Source organism: Ahaetulla prasina, chromosome 4 (genome assembly GCF_028640845.1).
Source record: "Ahaetulla prasina isolate Xishuangbanna chromosome 4, ASM2864084v1, whole genome shotgun sequence".
Classification (NCBI taxonomy): domain Eukaryota; kingdom Metazoa; phylum Chordata; class Lepidosauria; order Squamata; family Colubridae; genus Ahaetulla; species Ahaetulla prasina.
In genome coordinates, this window is record NC_080542.1 from 34836777 (window position 1) to 34856547 (window position 19771).

Sequence of the window (19771 nt, forward strand, 5' to 3'; positions counted from 1 at the left end):
AGCTTTTCATTCTTTCTAACAGAATGCTGGTTATTAGAGTTGTTGCGACTGTTTTTTTTTCCAGTCACAGAAAAACAAATGACTTCATATTGGCATTTTGAGAGGGCAGACCTCTTTGAAGGTTACTTGGTAGCAATACTGTTTTTTTAATCAATAGGCAATAATAATATTCTTAATCCTGTGTCACAGGGTTCTCCTGGAAGCCGTGGTTTCCCTGGTGCTGATGGCATTGCTGGTCCCAAGGTGGGTTGTGTGTCTTGTTGGTAATATATGACCAAACATTCCCTTGATCTCCCTATGGGCTATCCAGACTCATATTTTTATCTATCTATCTATCTATCTATCTATCTATCTATCTATCTATCTATCTATCTATCTATCTATCTATCATCTTTTTTAATGTTTGCGTATTCTTCTATGTCTAGAACTGACTTCTGATTATCAAAATTCAACCTATTTTTGACCCTCCCTTCCAAGTTGTATAGGCTAGCAAGAGAACTCTTCTAAAACAATATTTTTTTAGAAGTACCAATATATAAGTATCCACATTTGTGGCTGTTCCACTATTGAGGCAATTTGTTCAAGATCATGTTCAGTGAGTTTGTGGCATACAGAAACTCAGATATCTAGGGTTCTTATTGCCTAGGAAACGGGGGTGGGGGGATGAAAGTCTTCCTTGCCACATCCTTTTTATAGCCTTTCAATTTTGTATGAAGGAGTTGAATAGTACTGTGACGATTTATAAGAGCTAAGAAGGCTGGGTAGTTTTCCCCCCAGAACTACAGGGTCACCCATCTCACAAAAAAGTGACTCTGGGTGGCATGGGAAGAAGATGGTAAAAAGTTAATGTATATAAAAGGCAATTATGGTTTTAAAATGTTTAGAATAAAAAACACAAGGCTAAGAGAGAACAGCAGATGCTAATAACAGTCATTTTAGTCTCTCACCCATCCCTCAAGCCCCCTGATCTGATGGCATAATCAGGTTTTGGGGGAATTCAATAGGGATGGGTCCAACCTCACTTAACAAAACATAAGAAAATTTATTCCTATGAATGGTATTAAAGCCTGTTTTGCAAATCTTCATGGTTCTTGTATTCGGTAGGACTACTAGCACCTGCTAACATACCTACTTTTGTCTAACCTGGACACTCTGCATATCCTTTGCTTCTTAGATACACTCTTCATAGTCTTAATATCACACAGAGGCCTCTTAAACTGAGGAGAAATGAAAACCTAGATTTACCTGCTCTTAGTAGCTTTTCTTGATGCCTTCTCTTCTTCCAGGGCCCCCCTGGTGAACGTGGAGCCCCCGGCCCTGCTGGACCTAAAGGATCTACTGGTGAAGCTGGACGGACTGGTGAGCCTGGTCTTCCTGGAGCCAAGGTAAGCAAATAGCAAGCTTTGATCAGAAGAGGGGAGCAAATATTCTCGTAATTCCCATTGGCTCCTAGACAGTGGGGAATGGGGCAAATTCTACCACCCCTGCCCACCTCTGTGCAACTACATTCAAGCTCTACAATAGCAAAGCACATTGATATATAACCTAGTTTCCTCTTTATTATATTAAATACTGTCAAACAGTAATCAGGGATTTTACCATATGCAAAGTAATCCACTTCCCCCAACTAAGTGAATTAGTAGCAAGGTTATTTTTCACTCGTTCACTCATATCTCATTTCACTCATAGGACAATGAAGCAGAGAAATAAATAGGAATAGGTTAAAAGGAATTAAATTCCTTGCAGCGATTTTATTGCTCTATTTTAGTTACGTTTCTGAGCATAATTGAACTGGAGCAAATACTTTCACTTATCAAAATGAAGGCCATGCTAATCCAGAAATATTGGCTCCTCTTGGATTGGTATCTGATATAATCATGACTGGACTGGCCATTTAGCATTATGATATGAATGTATTTTATAGGTGACACTTTGCTGGTTTGGGTGGGTTGGGGGAAGGGAATCAAGTCTGTAAAATAATTAGCAATTAAACAGCAGTGAAAGGACTAAGATGTCATTAAAAAAAACCCTTTTCATAATCTCATTTTTCACCAAGAGACATAAACTTTAATGTAGAAAAGATTATGGAATCAAATATGCCAGTTGCAAACTGAATTTAAGCTTTAGAAATCAAATTCAGTTGTTCTACCAATGGGCTCTTAAATTCTGTTATAGTGAATGAATTGCTTCCTAGCTCTTTCTTTGGGACAAACTTGTCACTGTAATTTCTTTCTATTGCATGTTGTCCCCATTTCACTGGGAAATATTTTAGGATATTATTACTATCATCATCCCCCCCTTAGGATACCCATATCCTAATCAATTGAGTTCATGTATTAATCCATTCTAACTAACATAAAACCTTAAAGCAACAAACAATTAGTGTTAAAAATACTAAGATTTCCACTTGGTGTTTTTTGATCATCCTTGATCAAAACATTGCTCATTTGGATGAGCACAGATTAAATTTATTGATAAATTAAAGCCTGCACACTTGAAAGGAAGCAAGAGACAAACATGGGCAAAACACAATTAAACAGAACTGTGCAGTTGTGCCACAGAAGAAATGCCCAATCAGGAATTGTTACAAAATACAACTTATATGTTCAGGTGTTTTAAAACAGAAAACAGGGTTTTTAAAATGCTTAACAGGTATTTTTATTGCCTTAAAGCCTCCCTATTAGAGAGGACCTGTTTTCACCCTCTTTCTTTCACACATGATATATGGGTGGAGTTAAATCTAATTCCTCTGGAAGGCAGCCCCTCCCCTTAGGGATCCATCTCCTCATTACATGCCATCACACCATCTTTCCCAATTCACACATTTTTCTCCTTTTTTTTTCTTTTCTAGGGTCTGACTGGTAGCCCTGGTAGCCCTGGTTCTGATGGCAAGACTGGACCTGCTGTAAGTGTTGAGAGAGCTTACTGGGATCACCCCTATATTTTTCAAAAGAATTTTGTTTGTTTGTTTGTTTTTTAAACATGGGCTTATTGTTTCCTTTCACTTGTAGGGCCCTGCTGGTCAAGATGGTCGCCCTGGACCTGCAGGTCCACCTGGTGCAAGAGGTCAAGCTGGTGTGATGGGATTCCCTGGACCTAAAGGTTCTGCTGTAAGTAATGCTTCATATTTACTTCCTGAATGACATGTTTTATAGGTGAGATACAAGGATGATGTCGACTTCTGTTCCACAAATGACCATCTTATTTAGCATTCAACCCATGAAAAAACTATGACACCATGACAGCAGCTTTTAATTCTTCTTTAAGGAGCAAAAGAATACCTGCAAGGCTACTTCTGAAATAAGGGCAGCAGGTGGCTATATTAAAGCTCCCTCTATTTGCTCTTCTGATTTCTTACTTCCTGGTTCATGTCAATATGAATATTTTTCGGATGGTTACTATACGAGTCAATTTTATTCCAAAATTGATTTCATGAATAATCCACATGTATATGCTGTATTGACACTATTGAACCAATTTACCACAATTGATTATGTGTCATCAGATTGTTCTCAATTATTAGTGATCACATAGATGGGTTTTCTTCACGGTCTTCCTGTCATTATCAGAACCTCCTATTTAATCAAGTTTCTGCGAGGCCTTCATATTTTTTTTTAATGATTACAACTTTATATTCAGTAACCAACTGAAGTATAAATAGATTTATGGAGAGCAGAAGCATTAACTGCACTTGAATACACTTGAAATAGATTGTTTCAAGATGTATTTGGCTTTGGTTGGTTGTGAAAAATCACTCTAGACTGTGAACTGGAGAGAGGAAATTGTTGGTAAAATAGGTTGTTCTTTACAAATGAAAATGGAATACTAGAGGTACTGAGATTTTCTAAATAATAAAATATGCTGCTTGAGTGAGTCCTTTTGGTAGTCCAGAGAAGAAACACATCCAGAATTACTTGTTCTATCTTTACTGTAAGGCTGCAGTAATGGAATTTTGCAAGTTTTCCCCCTTCTTAATAGTCCAAGAGATAATAGTCCCTTCTGATATTTTTGCCATCTCCCATTCCTTCTGTGAACTCAGTGGTCTCTTATCTAACCATTGTCTAAGCTGTGACTCTTTCTATTGTATCCCAAGGTCATTCCCACATGCTATGATTGTGTGAAAGACATTCCGTTGCCTTTCAAATATGTATAAGACCATGCTTATGTAATACAAATTGGACTTGGGCATCCTAGATTTGCCATAGCATGGAGAAATACTAAAGGATGAAATGGAAGATATTGACACTCTCCCTGAAATAACTCCCATTCTCTATCTATTCCCCCCCCCCATCCTCTTCTAGGGTGAACCTGGCAAACCTGGTGAGAGAGGTGCTCCCGGAGCCACTGGGGCTAATGTAAGTATTTTGTTCCTCACTCTCTATTATTCACTTCAGTGATCTGGATGGACATATATACAAGGATTTGTTTACATAATTGCTGGCAATAAATAGCTACCCAGAGTTGTTTTATATAACTGGGCGGCTATACACATCTGTTAAATAAATATACAGAATACATACATACATATGTACGCACATACACAGATACATATACATAGATACATAAATGTTGCCTTTGTTTGGGATCATTAGAGCAAGTTGTGCGGGCTGCTACTTTTTCCCTACCTCAATGAACTAGAGTTCACATATATGTGCTAAGCTTTCTATAGTCAAAAAGTCCTTTTTTAAGGGTTTTTTGGATCTATATAAGAGAGAAGGGCGGCAAGGAATGGAAGCTTGGGAGAGGAACTGGCTCAAAGTAATCTAATAGGTTCTGCAACCAAGGGTGGGCTAAACCCTGGGATGCCCCATGCCAGTCCATCACCTTCACTACTATATCCACAGTGAGATGGTTTTGCATGCAATTATATAGAGAGAATATAGTGATATTTTTACCAAGATAAATTTTCTGATCACGTGGTAGGTGGGAAGGCATTTGGTGGGAAGGTTTTCAATCAACAAATTTCTTATGCAAGATTTATTTTAAAAGCATTGGGCTCTGCTTGTTTTGATGCTTACTCCTCCTTGGTTTCTCCCAGGGTGCTCCTGGCAAAGATGGTGATGCTGGTGCCCAAGGTCCTCCAGGCCCAGCTGTAAGTATGGCTTTGATTTCTCCTTCTTCAGTATTATGAATATTTATCCCTCTTTGGATTCTGTCAAGGTTTGAATTTTCCTACCTTTTCATTACAGGGTCCTGCTGGTGAAAGAGGCGAACAAGGTCCATCTGGTGCTCCTGGCTTCCAGGTGAGCAAAAAAAAATGTGTATATTCAAATGATGTACATTTATTTTCTCAGAACTGAACCGTATATATTAACTCAATACATATGGTTTGTATTGAGTACAAACCATAATGGCTGTAAGATTCAGCTAGCTGGAGGATTCTGGGAGTTGAAATCCACAGGTCTTAAAGCTGGCAAGTTGGGAAATGCTGCTGTTAAATATAAGCATGTAAAATCTATGAGATGCTAGTGGAGTAAACCTGATGAAGTTATTCTGTTTAATAAGCTGTATTTGTCAGTCTTATCCAGTCCTATCAAACCTAATATTTTCTTCACTTCTGACTTTTGTTTTTAGGGTCTTCCTGGTCCCGCTGGTGCCCCTGGTGAATCTGGAAAACCTGGTGAACAAGTATGTAATGTGTTCCTTTGTGCAGAACTGTGAAGAAGGAATTGTGGGGTCTTTACATGCTTTAAAGCAGGGAAAAAACTAAATTTGGACCCTTGAGTTGCAGACTTTGAGAAAGACTAGTTTTTCACAAATATTCTCCAGAATAACCTTACTTTTCACATTAATAATGTCTGCCATTTTCCCCATTGGGCCTTTTTGTGCATTTCTTTTTCAAATGGATACATACACCATCCAACAATTGAAAAGCATCTACTGACATATGGAAAATCAGGCCTATATTTTTTTGTTTTATAATTCCCAATTCCTACACTTTTTTAATAGTTGTAGAGAATTTTAGTAGGTGGAGATTTACCTTCTCTTCAGGACATTATTATGACCAATTTATGATATACTTTTGATAAAACAGTTATTTGATTGGACAAGTCACTTAAAAATACTTCCCAAAAAAATAATTTTAGTAGTTCTCCAAGGTTTGGAACAGACTATCCTGGAAGATGGTGGACTCTCTTTCATCCAGTGAGGGACATTGATAATAACAGATCATCACTTTTCAGGGGTACTTAGTAATTATGTACTAGTGATGTTGCAATAGTGGATTCCTGCATTACTGTAATCTGGGGACTACATCTTTCAAATAGCTTTTTGTAAGAGTCTGTTTCTGAGATTATGAGTCTATTATAAGACAATGAGTCTATTCTATTTCTATGTGGCATGATCATAATTTCAAATGCAGATTAATACATAACACATACAACTTTTTTTCTGAAGATTTCAGTAGCATTGAGACTTGAAATTAAATAATAAAATTTCTGAAGAATTTCATTTTTGACTAGTGCATCATCAATATGGCAGCAGAACATGCAGGTTTCAATTATTTTTTCTATTTTTCTGAAGAAGAAATTAGCAGTTTAGGAAAAGGCATCTTTAGAATTTATCCAAAGGAATATTTATATTCCAAATAAAAATTTTTGAAGGAAACAATCTCTTGTTCATGGAAGAAGATAGATATTTCTTTCTTCTACAGTGTATCTTTGTCTTAGAGCTCTTATTTCCACTAGAAAAAATACCTAGCTTCTCATATCTACTCTTCTATTTAAAGTTTTCTAGAACTTCATTATTATTAATTAGATTTCTAGACCGCCCTTCTCCCGAAGGACTCAGGGCGGTGTACAGCCTTCATAATTGAAAGAAGCAAAAAATCTAATCCTGCACACAGACATGAGTGTGAACAATCCATTTCTTGTTGAACTGCATTCCACCTCTCCACCCCCATGTCAAATTAAGTTCATTATCTGCATGCATTCTCAACGGCTCTATCTTTTAACAATATCTGTTTCTCCCTACTCTGACAGGGCGTCCCTGGTGATATCGGTGCTCCTGGTCCTTCTGGTGCAAGAGTAAGTAAAGATCTTCTCTCTAAGTTCTTGTATGTCTTTATTTGTCCAACAATGCTTCCATAAACAATTTGTAATCAACTCACTCTTTATTTCATTTAGGGCGAGAGAGGTTTCCCTGGTGAACGTGGTGCCCAAGGTCCTGCAGGTCCTTCTGGACCCCGTGGTGCCAATGGTGCTCCTGGTAATGATGGTGCTAAGGTAAGAGATTAATAAAGGTTAAGATGAAAAAGCTATCTTAAAGATAAATGAATAGACTTTACCCTTGGGTATTCAGAATGATAGATCATATATCCAAATCCATTACACTGCTGCTTTCCTAGGAACAATATCATTTTTACTCCTCCTTGATATGCCTTGTGGGGATCAGAAAAATTAAATATTGTGTTAGATACATGTGTGAAAAATAGAATTCAGAAGATAGGAAAAAATATATAATATTTTTTAAGGAAAGAATAGATAGGTACGTCCTCTCTCTCTCTCTCTCTCTCTCTCTCTTTCTCTATGTGGTTTCCAAATGATTCCATTCCTGATCAATGCCTTCCTTGTTGCCTTGATTATACAATTCTAGGGTGATGCTGGTGCTCCTGGAGCTCCTGGTGGTCAAGGTCCTCCTGGTCTTCAGGGTATGCCTGGTGAACGTGGTGCTGCTGGTCTGCCTGGTGCCAAGGGAGATAGAGTAAGTACATGATGGTTGAACATTGTTGTCATCAAAATGGCAGCCATCATCTTACTAGGCTTAAAAAGATAAAGAACAAGCAAAAGCATCCCGCCTTTTTCAAAGAACATCCATTCCTTTCCAAATATCATCTACTTTCCAGTTTCATGCATGGCTTAAGTTCCTTCAGATTGTATCTAGAGATAATCTTGACATAGATATGGACTACCTGTCCATCAGGTCAGTCTGATTTAGAGTGTATAGTAAAATTTTGGATGGGAGTCTGGAATGATATTGAAATATCTGAATGATATCAGTTGCCAACATTGTGAATTGGGATTTATTTTTATTGTAGACAAAGTATGACAGTTGATGAATTTACGATCTTCTGCACCCATATTCTTCATCTATCAATAAGTTATGGTTGTTCTCTAATGCCACCATACAAATAAACTGCTGGGAGAATCAAAAAGGCAAAGAAGAATTAATTTTATATTATCTTCCATTAACTGGCTTTCAGATATTTTTCTGAATACAGCCCAAGCCAAATCAAAAGGTTGATTGACCATTGTTGTCTTCCAGCTTGGCCTGAGGCCTTTTAATAAGAAGTAAAACTTAAGAGGACAATCCAGGATCTTGATTTTTTATATTTAGCTCTCGAGATATATTTGAGAAAATCCCTAACATCAAGCCTGATGTGAAATCTTATTTCAAGTTTCAAAATATATGAATATTGAAAAAGATGTTGCGAAAGAGTGCAGAGAATAACAACAAAGATCATTAGGGGACTGGAGACTAAAACATATGAAGAACAGTTGCAGGGAATTGGGTATATCTAGTTTAATGAATATAAAGATTAGGGGTGACATGATAGCTGTATTCTAACATGAGGGGCTGACACAAAGAAGAGGGGGTCAGTCTATTCTCCAAAGCATCTGAAGGTAGGACAAGAAGCAATGGATAGAAATAATAAAGGAGACAATTAACTTGGAACTAAGGAGAACTTCCTCTCAATTAATCAGTGGAATGACTTGCCTCCAGAAGTTGAGCCTCCAACAGTGGAGGTTTTAAGAAGAGATTTGACAACTCTTGGAAACCATCTGAATTAGTACAGAGTTTTCTGCTTGAGCAGGATTGGAATACAAGGTCGCCCCCAAGGCTATTATTCTTTCTAATCCTTACGCCTTTCTGATCTTTTCAGTATTGATAGTTTTATTTTGCCTTTTCTAGGGTGACCCAGGTGCCAAAGGCACTGATGGTTCTCCTGGCAAAGATGGACCTAGAGGATTGACTGGACCCATCGGCCCACCTGGACCAGCTGGTGCTCCTGGTGACAAGGCAAGTATTCCGTCAACTTGTTCTCCCTTAATGCCTACTCATTTATGGCTATTGGAAGCTATGCCATACGTTTTACTTAATATTTGCCATTCCCTGGCATTTACACAGATCTGTGCACAAATTAGGAACTAGCTGCCATTCTCAGATCAAACTTGGATTGCCTTTTTTTTTTTTTAGAAAGCATCAGAGAAAGCAAAATGGCATAAATGAGAAGATGCAAATATTTATCCAGGACAAACTACTGCAAATACTTTTTGTAGCAAGTTGTGGACTTTAAGAAAATCCTCTGCTTAGTTTTAGTTATAATATCTGAGCCTAAGGATTACTTTTTACAAATGCTAGAAACTAAACCAATGGGATATTCATTGGTTTCGTTTATTTCTAGCAAAGTAACCCAATGTGCATCTTCCATTTTAATACAGAGACTAGAATTCAGTTATTCTTTAGATATTATACTTCTCCATATTTTATGATCCTGGCTTATAAACATACGTTTTTATGAGAAATGTGTTAAAATAATGAGTCTACTTTACAATTAAATGAATTCAAAATACCTTTTATGTAGATTTTAAAACAACTTATTTAATATGCAAATAGATTGAAATATACTTATAAATGAACAAAGACTAGAAACTGGCTAAACCACCCACCCAAAAGACATGACGAGTTTTCCCACCTCCCATATCTCTTGATACCTATTAACCATTGTTGTATTCTTTCGGCTTAATAGTCACAAATAATAGAAAATCTGTATTTTTGTACCGAAACTGTGTGAATCTCTGGTTAGAAATGAAGGCATATTGTCCATTTTTAAATTTTTCATGTGATTGGAAAAAGAAGCATTTGCGATTTTTATCCAAGTAGTAGATAGTACCTAATGTAAGACTGACTTATCAAAATAAATTGTACTTATAGTACATTTTTAATGCATAGAATGCTATTGCTAGGTCTGGTGCTTAACCTTGTTGCTTTTTCTTCATCCCCAGGGTGAAGCTGGTCCCTCTGGTCCTTCTGGCCCCACTGGTGCACGTGGTGCTCCCGTAAGTAATTTACCTTCCTAGGTTTGTTTTTTACTTTGCCTCGAGATGATTTGTCTTGAAATGCAGTCTATCCAGCTCTTACATAGCTGTATAGCTCTTGCACTTTCTGTTTAACTTTGCATTTCTTTCATTCATCATGACATTTTCTGTCTTTTTCTTGTCCTTCCCAGGGCGAACGTGGTGAACCCGGCCCTGCTGGACCTGCTGGATTTGCTGGACCCCCTGTAAGTATGATGGAAGATCTCTTCTGCTTCTCAGGAACCCCATTAAAATGCTTGCATCCCCTTACCGCTATAATGTAGGGAAGGCTTTTTTCACACAATATGCTTAACCTTGGAAATCTAGCAGATACATTTAAGTAACATGTTAAACCCAATAAGCATTTGATTTGATAGGGTGTTTTCTGCAATTTAGCTTATTATGTGAATCCAGCCCATTAGATAAAAGTGTGATCTGGTATTAATTCAGTAATCAATTTACTGTGTTATATCATTGTAGGAACATAGCAAGTGAATCAGAAAACAACCATAGATTACCAGCAAATGACCTTTGGTAGGAAAAGAAAATTGAACCAATCAATTCCAGAGTTGGGATCATAGTCGATTTGTCCTTACCCATAACCTAGTTACAGTGGTTAGATAGATATGAATGAATACAAATAATTTTTTAAATAATATTTGATACTCTGAACCACTTTGGAACTCACAGAAACCAATAGAGATCCAGAAAGTAAGTCACTGTATCCAGCTGATTTCTGTTAACAATATTTTTCAGAAGCATACGATTTGGACTATAAAAGAAAGTAGTCATAGAATCAGTTCAATTGAGATACCAAGAACATTAGACAAGTTATTTTTGTTGCAAGTTCTTTAATTTGTGCATCTCAGTTTTTTGGTTCTACCAACTCTGTGAAGGTGATTGGAAAGGCAAATTATTATTGCCCTTCAAGCAATCAGTGAGCTAGTTACTGAAATATAAAGGTTTAACCAACAATTCTGCCTATAATAACAGAGATATAAATCTGCAAGCAAATTTCTCAAAACTTATGAAATCCCCATCCTTAGCCTTCTATGTTACCTTTCCCTGGTTGATCATCCATGGAAAATCCAGAAAACTGTATACAGTGGTACTTTGGTACTCATTGTTAATTGGTTCTAGGAGATGGGATAAGCACCAAAAACGATGAGTACCAAACACATTTTTCCTATAAGGAATAATGTAGTTAATCACAAGGCAGCTGACACCAACAGGTTCTACTTTGTGCATTGAATGCCAAACAAACACTGAGTACAGTGACAAAATTTTCACATCAAAATGCATTATGTACAAAATTTGATGAGTTTCAAAGCAGTTGAGTGCCAAGGTATGTCTTTAACAGGAAATTAGGAGTTTGTTCAAGGATTGGTTTAGTTAGATATATTTGGGGAATGCAGAAAAAGATAGAAATTAAATCCCATAGAATCACCTGTGTCTCTGCCTCCATCTCCCTGATCTTCACCATCTGTGTTGTTTCTATTCCAATAGGGAACTGATGGACAACCAGGTGCTAAAGGTGAACCCGGTGATGCTGGTGCTAAAGGTGATGCTGGTCCTCCTGGTCCCGCTGGAGCTACTGGTCCTGCTGGCCCTGCTGTAAGTTATTCTTCATTGCTTCCCATACTCTTCCATGAAAATTTGCCCTTCTCTCAGCCTTTAGTTTCATGCTAACCTCTCCCTATTAATTGCAGGGTCCTGTTGGTGCTCCTGGCCCCAAAGGTGCTCGTGGAAATGCTGGTCCCCCTGTAAGTATGGTTTCCCCGCCCCCATATTATTAAATAAGATGCTAAGGTAGTTCACTAAGGATTCAAATTATTGTTCCTAGAATTAAATCTCCAATAAAGAGAATATTTGTGGCTCAGGGTTAAAAAGGAGGGGTCCTTGGTGCTCTCTGAGCTTGCTTGTTTTCTTGTAGACGTTTTGTTACCCACACTAGATAACACTATCAGTGCTAGAATTCAATCTGCAAAATATAATATTTTTTTTTAAAAAAATCTGTTTTCTTTTTTTTTCTTAAATTGATTTAAGAAATTAATAAAACTTTCAGCACTTATGAAGTGCTGAACAGAATACAAAAGAGAAAATTTTCTCTAAAGAGACTTTAATTTACACTAAGCAGTAAGGGACTAACACTAAGGGACAGTACCGTAAATAAATATGATATTTAAATATCTTATTAAATAAATATGATGTCCCTATTAAGAAGGTCTCACTGGCCAGCTTAATACCATGTATGATAGTGAAAAAATCCTATTTTAGATCCTGCCTAGAACATTCTAGCAGATATTATTAGCACCTAGATCATATACTCTTCCTTGGCTAATATATTTGGGATTCCCAATTAGCAGTTCAGAAATGCGTCAGAAATAAAAGCATCTCCATGTAAATAAGAAACAGTGGTGCATCCTGATAAGGTGTTAAAAGGTCTGAGAGAGCTTTTCACACCAGCTTTCACATTTGTGAATCAGAGCAAAACCCCTTTAAACGACTGCATTCACTGGAACATGGTATATTCGGTGAACTTGTGTTAGTCTTCTTTTGTAGGAAAGGATAATTGAAAATGGAATGTTTATTTTTATAGGGTGCTACTGGATTCCCTGGAGCTGCTGGAAGAGTTGGACCTCCTGGCCCATCTGTAAGTAACACACAGTTTTGCCGATAAATTGGGGGAGGGGATTCTGAAAACTTCAAAATGGCCATCGGGGTGAGATAATTCACAAGGAGAATTTTTGCCCCCTTTGGCAAATGAGGATCATAATGTTAATTATAAAGAAATTCAGGTCTCAATATTGAATGAGTTAAATGCAAATTAATTTTCCTTTGTCTCTTTCTTGAGACTAAAAATTTATTAATTTCAATGAGTATTTAATCTAAAGTTTAACTCTAGAAGCTTTAAAATATTCTACTTACAAATAGGCTTTGCAACCAGTTTTTTATAAATCGTTGACTGAAAGAGGTCAGCCCAAAAATTAAAATGTTTATAATGGAGCTTAGTATTTCAGTGTTGTGGATATTTTGTGGATATTTCAGAAATACACAACAAAGTGAAGGAATGAACAAGAAAGGTATATCAGGAATATATAATACTGATATGATAGATATACCTTATTTCCCAGGGAATTTTGGGTGTTTTTAGAGAGGACAGGTTAAGATCTCTAAGAGAAATATATTAAAACCCTCACTATGAATTCCTCAAATTTCATTGAATCAATGCCTGTCAATTGAAAATGCTGGAAACTGGTTAGTCAGTTTCTTGAATGGGCCTTAAGAAACAACTAACATGATTAGCCAAAGAAGAGAAAATTTTGCTCATCCAGAGTGATCTGTCTGATTTGAAGCATAATTGCATCCCCCTACAGAGCCCCTCATTTAATAAGGATTTATATTAAAAAATATATTTTTGCATACAATCTTTTGGCTGGGTGACTGATAGGCCTGTTGTCTTTCTTTTCCCAAAGGGCAACATTGGTCTTCCCGGCCCACCTGGCCCTAGTGGAAAGGAAGGAAGCAAAGGACCCCGTGGTGAGACTGGACCTGCTGGACGCCCTGGTGAAGCCGGACCTGCTGGCCCACCTGGACCTGCTGGTGAGAAGGGATCTCCTGGTTCTGATGGACCTGCTGTAAGTAGATCTAAAATTCACTTCTCTTAAATGAAATGTTTGAGTCAAGTTGGGCATCTCCTCCTTGAGAAGTCTCCCTATTATATCTAGCAATAACTTTTCGAATACAAACTTATCTTAAGTTAATATTTAAAAGTATCCTTCCCTGGTGATAATGTAACAGTATGCTTTTTCATGCAGTTACCACCCATGACCATTTTCATGGCAATTGGTAATATCTATAACTTTCTGCATCTTTTTCTGGGCAAAGGCTGCTCCTTGTCATAAGAAACCATGTATCCCCTGGATCAGGCTTCCCCAATCTCAGCATCCTGGAAATGTCCCAGAAATCTTAACAACAGCCAGTTCTGGAAATCAAACTATGCACAACTGGGGATCCCCAAGTTGGAAAAGATATTCAAATTAGCTACATTTCAGTTACCTTTAAAAAAAAAAAAAGGTTTCCTCCCTTTGTACAATTATATTTACTAGTTTATTTGTTTGCTTATATTGTTTTGAATAAAAAATCACGATATACAAAAATCTCACTAGTAACAGAGTCTTCTGTAGGGAGTTTCACATAGGGAACTCCTATTCAGGAAGGATATGGGTTGGAAAACTAGGAAAGAATGATATTACTTGCAATGTTAAAAAGTATCAGGGCATCCATCAGTTTTCTCCTTCATCTAAACCCTCCAAAATTCCTGTATCCCGAAGGGACAACACACTGCTTGCTACTTAGTTATTGAGGTCTAGTTTCATCATCTTCTCTAAACCAATGTCCAATGGCAATGTTAGCTGAAGACGAGAACATGTGCAGTCTATAAATCATTGAAGAATCAAGGATGGGAAATCTGGGAGAGCACACTACTCATAAAAAAGAAACCTGATTGTCCACTAAATCTATGCCTTGTTTCTAAAATCTACGTTGTTTTGTTTTATAGGGTGCCCCTGGTACTCCTGGCCCACAAGGTATTGCTGGACAACGTGGTGTAGTTGGTCTTCCTGGACAACGAGGAGAGAGAGGATTCCCTGGACTTCCTGGCCCTACTGTGAGTACTTTTTTTTTTCAATTCAATCAACGGAAGTTTTCAGGAATGCAATATGGATCCATTTTTATTCTTTAGCTTTATAAACTTTGATCTCCAAGAAAGAAGTACAATACTGGAAAAAATATCTGAGGTTTCCTAGAAGAATTCACACATATATAGGGCTACAAACACAAAAGAAAAAGTTAACTGGATTTTTCTTCAGACAGATAAATAAATAAACATGGGCAAACTCAACAAAGGTTTCCTTTTGTTTAGATGTTGGTTTATTCAATAATATTGTGCTGAACGTTTTTGTATGAAGAACACAATTGATATGCAGGGTATATTTCCAAGAAGCAGCCATTAGGGTTGCAATTGATGTCTCAAAGCAAGGGTGTTTGGGTTTTTTTTTAATTCAGTTACTGTTCTTTATTTATGCACATTCTTACAATGCACAATAGTAATGGGCTTGATTTTCCCATTACTTTGTTTCCCCATTTGTGATAATATTAATGTGCATTGCTGAAGAGATAAGTTTTGTTTTATCTAGTGGTAGATTTTCCTCCATACTGAGGCTGCACTAAAAAGATATATAGTAGTATTTCCTAATGGATTAATATAGTTTCAAAATTTCACACAGAGCAAAGCATCACTCAATATTTTCACTAATCACAACTCTATGGCTACTTGTTCGACCATGAAGCCCGGATTTTTGCACAATTTACAGCTTTTTCTTTTCCTCCAGCTACAAGTTGGATGTCTCAAGTTTGAAAACGTTTTTTTCTTTCCTCATAAGAGGCCCCATTACTCCTAACAAAACACGGCCTATTATAAACCCACAGACCTGATTGTCCATTCAAGTATTTATCTCAGTCATGTTGCTAGGCCTTCAAAATAGTTGATGGATCTTCTGGGTTTAAAAGCCCTTGTTCCATGTTGAGAGACCAGTCTTTTCTGAGAAAAGTACTTCACAAATTCCTGGAATTCTATTTTAAATAATCCGTTACAATAACATAAATGAACTCTTCAACTGCAGAAAGAGCATCTGGAATTAATTTTGGAAGATATTTGCTTGCAAAAATTCTGATTGTAAATCTTTCAATCAGAGTTGATTTTTTCACCCCTGTCTTGCATCCTGATTTAGAACTTAGGTAAAGTGAGCGATCTTGCCTTGCATTAATCCTAAGAACAAGCATCTTTCCCAGAGCTGGCTATTCCAACAGGCAGAGTGAGATTTTTGGTTGATCAGATTTGGCTTGTCATGAAAAAGCAGCAAATGCTTAACTCTTCAATATACTAGGAGAAAAAGGGAAGATCTACGATCAAGTCAGCTGGCTGACTATGCATTTTGATTTAAGCAATCCAAATCAGGCAGCAAAATACTGTATCTTACTGTGTATCTTATGCCTTGAATTTTTAACAGATCCTTTTATTAGTATTTTCCCAGATACTGAGTACTAGAGAATATCATTCATAATCTATAAGGTTTTATTGTCCTTCCTTTCTTTGGAGCAGCAGTTCGTGTGAATCATAGCATTGCATTCTCTTTTGCGGTCCATAGGGTGAGCCCGGCAAACAAGGTCCATCTGGTACCGCTGGTGAACGTGGTCCTCCTGGCCCAGTTGGGCCCCCTGGATTGGCTGGACCCCCTGGTGAAGCTGGACGTGAGGTGCGTGTTTGTTTTTCTAAAAGAGTTTGATGCTTCCAACTCCCCTCAACATTTTCATTCCTCTGTGCAAGTTTAGTGTCATCAAAATTGCTACTATTAATTTCAAAATAGACATTTGTAGCTTTGCCATCCCGTAGAGGTAGAACATATTCAATGTTATACAGGGTGTCCCCAGTTCAATTCTTAAACTCTCTAGCTAAAAGAGTGGTAGGAAATTCATGAAAGATCTGTGTTTGAGACCTTAGAGAGCTTTAAAGTATCAGACAGGTGGAGGCTAAATGAACCAGTGGTTGGATTCAGAACAAGGGAACTTCAGGAAAAAATTATGATTCGATATATGAAATGACAATGATTAGATATATAAAAATCTTGAATTCAGTTTTTAGCATTCAAAACTCCGGTTTAAAAGACTTTGCTGGAGACCTTGGAGGGGTATTCTCGCTAAACACCCTAAGAAATATCCCAAGGTATTACTTGGGATAGAGCTATTTCATATAGTCATGCATTCAAATTAAATACTTCATGGGAGAGCCTGGAAATTTTTTGTCAGGCTAGGATTCTAAATTCTCTATGGTGCTCAAGTTCAAGTTCTGACTTTCCTTGATCTTCCCATTGTGTTTAATCCGTCTCCCTTCTTTCTTGATTCACAGGGTGCTCCCGGTGCTGAAGGTGCTCCTGGCCGTGACGGTGCTGCTGGTCCCAAGGTGAGTTATTCGTTATTGATATGAATCACATAACCAAGTATCAAGAACTTACCAATGCTACAAGATAATCATATTCAAACAGATCGTATTTGAAATAAAGGCTGGCTTCACGCTGATTCTCTCCCTTTGTCGTTCCCAAATAGGGTGATCGTGGTGAGACTGGCCCAGCTGGTGCCCCTGGGGCTCCTGGCGCCCCTGGTGCCCCTGGCCCTGTTGGCCCTGCTGGCAAGAACGGAGAGCGTGGTGAGAGTGTAAGTGACCATTTTTTTTCATTCTTATGCCATGTTTTATAGGTAGCAAGAGAAACCTTTTTCCAAATACCAGAGGGATCCTTTCCTGTTCCCAAGAGTTGCACTTTCATGAGCACAAGAGAATATTAATCTAAAACAACTGATTGATTTTCATGTTCCAGAAATCAAGCTCACTTCTCTTTTTGATAAAATATCATCGATTCTTCACTAAAGGCCAGTTAGACTCATAGTTGTGGAAACAAAAGAGAAGTTGAAGCTATTGTCTTAATAATAATAACAACAACAATAACAGCAATGATGATGATGATGATGATTTGTTCCTTGTAAAGTAAAATATAATTCAATTCCAGACTTCTTGCTTGAAAAGAAACAGTCACATAGAATGACTGATTTCCCAAAGAAATGAATAGCGAGTGGAGATAATTAATTTTCTCCTCTTCTTTTCTCCAGGGTCCTGCTGGTCCCGCTGGCCCCTCTGGTCCTGCTGGTGCTCGTGGTCCTGCGGTAAGTCGGAGTTTCAAAATACTTCTTTTTCTCAAAAGAAACCACATAATTTAAAGTATATTCTGGTTATTATGTTAGATGTTGTTCCAAGAGTCTTGCCATTCAGCACTGAATGAATGTAGTTGACTTTGTTGTTGTCCACATATTTGCTATTTTTGCCTTTGGCTAGCAACCAATGTTTTCAGTTGCCGAAATGTCTACAAAGAAATGGTCATAGGTTTTGCTGTGTTTGTTAAAAACTGATTTTTTAAAACTTTCTTCCGATCTTTTCCCAGGGTGCACAAGGTCCCCGTGGTGACAAGGGTGAGACTGGTGAACAAGGTGATAGAGGCATGAAGGGACACAGAGGATTCTCTGGTCTTCAGGGTCCCCCTGGCCCCCCTGTGAGTATCTGTCATTGACCAAGAACAAGATTCAACTTTTTTTTTTTTAGGTTACTTTGGTTAAAAAAAAAAAGAGGAGGGATATGTGTTCTATGTTAGTCCATTAAGTTAGTCAATTTACATGTCAATCCCATTGTCTTAAAATTTCAGTTCTGGCTTCATGTGTAATTTATTACAATGTAGACTTTGAAAAATATCATAGATTTTGTAGCTTTTCATGCTCACTGTTTAGAAAGGCGTATTCTAATTCAAACATACTTCCTAATCCAAATATCTTATTAAGGAGTTTAACTCAATGCTGTAGTTTTGTAGAAATGATTAAATGGGACCTTCAATGCTTAGATTGTAGATAGGTTTCTGAGCTGTTGATACCAGAACTATCTGCCCTCATCAAACCTTTTTCTTTAGAAATCAATTTGCAAATTAATAAATTCAAATTTACCTCTTTAAAATCAATACCAGTAGGAGTGTTTCTGACACCAGTATAATGCAGTAGGCCTCAAAACATTTTGCATATTGTGTTTTCTGATACTAGTAGACACAAATTCAAGGCCACCCAATTGGCAAAGAAATACAGACTTTCAAAAACATCCATCTTTGGTTAATATTCTCCCTTCATGCAGAAAAGTATTCCTCTATTGTGTGATATATTCAAACATTTATTTAGGGGATCACAAAAGACTGTATACAGACGAATAGATATATACATACCTCCATGTGCACTGCATATTCCCTGAGTCCATGAAATTCCCATTTGCCAAAGAGCAAGAGATAATATGGACAATTAAGAAGCCCAACATTTCATATTAAACATTATCAGACACACTTCACCGATTTTTAAGCCACTGTTAAGGTTGGGATTTCAGCTTTCTCACTTGTCATTGTATTAAGATATCCAAATATTCATCTAGATGATTTGGTAATTGACAAGTTTCTTTTCTGTTATAGGGCTCTTCTGGTGAACAAGGTCCCTCTGGTGCTTCTGGCCCTGCTGGTCCAAGAGTGAGTATGATTATTATCTGCTGTGTTATAACCATCCAGAATGAATAAGGGAACTCTGAGAACAATCTGACATACCTTGGATTTGATCCAGCATGGAGGATCAGAATGCAATAACTGGAAAGAATGAGTTATTGCAAGATGAAGATAACGTAAAACTCTATTCTAAAAAAAAAATGAGGCTGTAATTTTGTTGAGACAAGTGTGAGTAATATATTTCTATGTTGAATTGGATTCTAATCCTCAGCAAACACATAGTATTATTTTAGAAGAAAAGACATGTAACCTGTTATAAAATGAGACTTGCTGGATGTGTCTCATTTTAGCTTTTCTTTTTGCTTTTTTGCTTTTCCATCTTAAGCCAAAAGCTCACTAATAATGAATTTTTCCCTTCTTGACAGGGACCCCCTGGATCTTCTGGTGCCCCTGGCAAAGACGGTCTGAATGGTCTCCCTGGTCCCATTGGCCCACCTGGACCCCGTGGTCGTACTGGTGATGTTGGCCCTGCTGTATGTAATGATTCTAGAAATATCACAA

General features: G+C 37.4%; 1 protein-coding gene across 2 annotated transcripts in view; it reads left to right on the plus strand.

The window, feature by feature from the left end:
- COL1A1 (collagen type I alpha 1 chain) overlaps window positions 1–19771 on the plus strand; it is a 39618-nt gene that overhangs the window by 15059 nt on the left and 4788 nt on the right. For both annotated transcript variants that reach the window (XM_058181425.1, XM_058181426.1), the window contains 26 exons: window positions 190–243; window positions 1287–1385; window positions 2852–2905; window positions 3012–3110; window positions 4302–4355; window positions 5039–5092; window positions 5190–5243; window positions 5575–5628; window positions 6981–7025; window positions 7125–7223; window positions 7594–7701; window positions 8911–9018; window positions 10005–10058; window positions 10229–10282; window positions 11583–11690; window positions 11786–11839; window positions 12676–12729; window positions 13553–13714; window positions 14638–14745; window positions 16286–16393; window positions 17044–17097; window positions 17241–17348; window positions 17799–17852; window positions 18128–18235; window positions 19184–19237; window positions 19636–19743. In XM_058181425.1, the coding sequence (XP_058037408.1) occupies window positions 190–243; window positions 1287–1385; window positions 2852–2905; window positions 3012–3110; window positions 4302–4355; window positions 5039–5092; window positions 5190–5243; window positions 5575–5628; window positions 6981–7025; window positions 7125–7223; window positions 7594–7701; window positions 8911–9018; window positions 10005–10058; window positions 10229–10282; window positions 11583–11690; window positions 11786–11839; window positions 12676–12729; window positions 13553–13714; window positions 14638–14745; window positions 16286–16393; window positions 17044–17097; window positions 17241–17348; window positions 17799–17852; window positions 18128–18235; window positions 19184–19237; window positions 19636–19743 (2070 nt within the window). The remainder of the gene's footprint in view (window positions 1–189; window positions 244–1286; window positions 1386–2851; window positions 2906–3011; window positions 3111–4301; window positions 4356–5038; window positions 5093–5189; window positions 5244–5574; window positions 5629–6980; window positions 7026–7124; window positions 7224–7593; window positions 7702–8910; window positions 9019–10004; window positions 10059–10228; window positions 10283–11582; window positions 11691–11785; window positions 11840–12675; window positions 12730–13552; window positions 13715–14637; window positions 14746–16285; window positions 16394–17043; window positions 17098–17240; window positions 17349–17798; window positions 17853–18127; window positions 18236–19183; window positions 19238–19635; window positions 19744–19771) is intronic.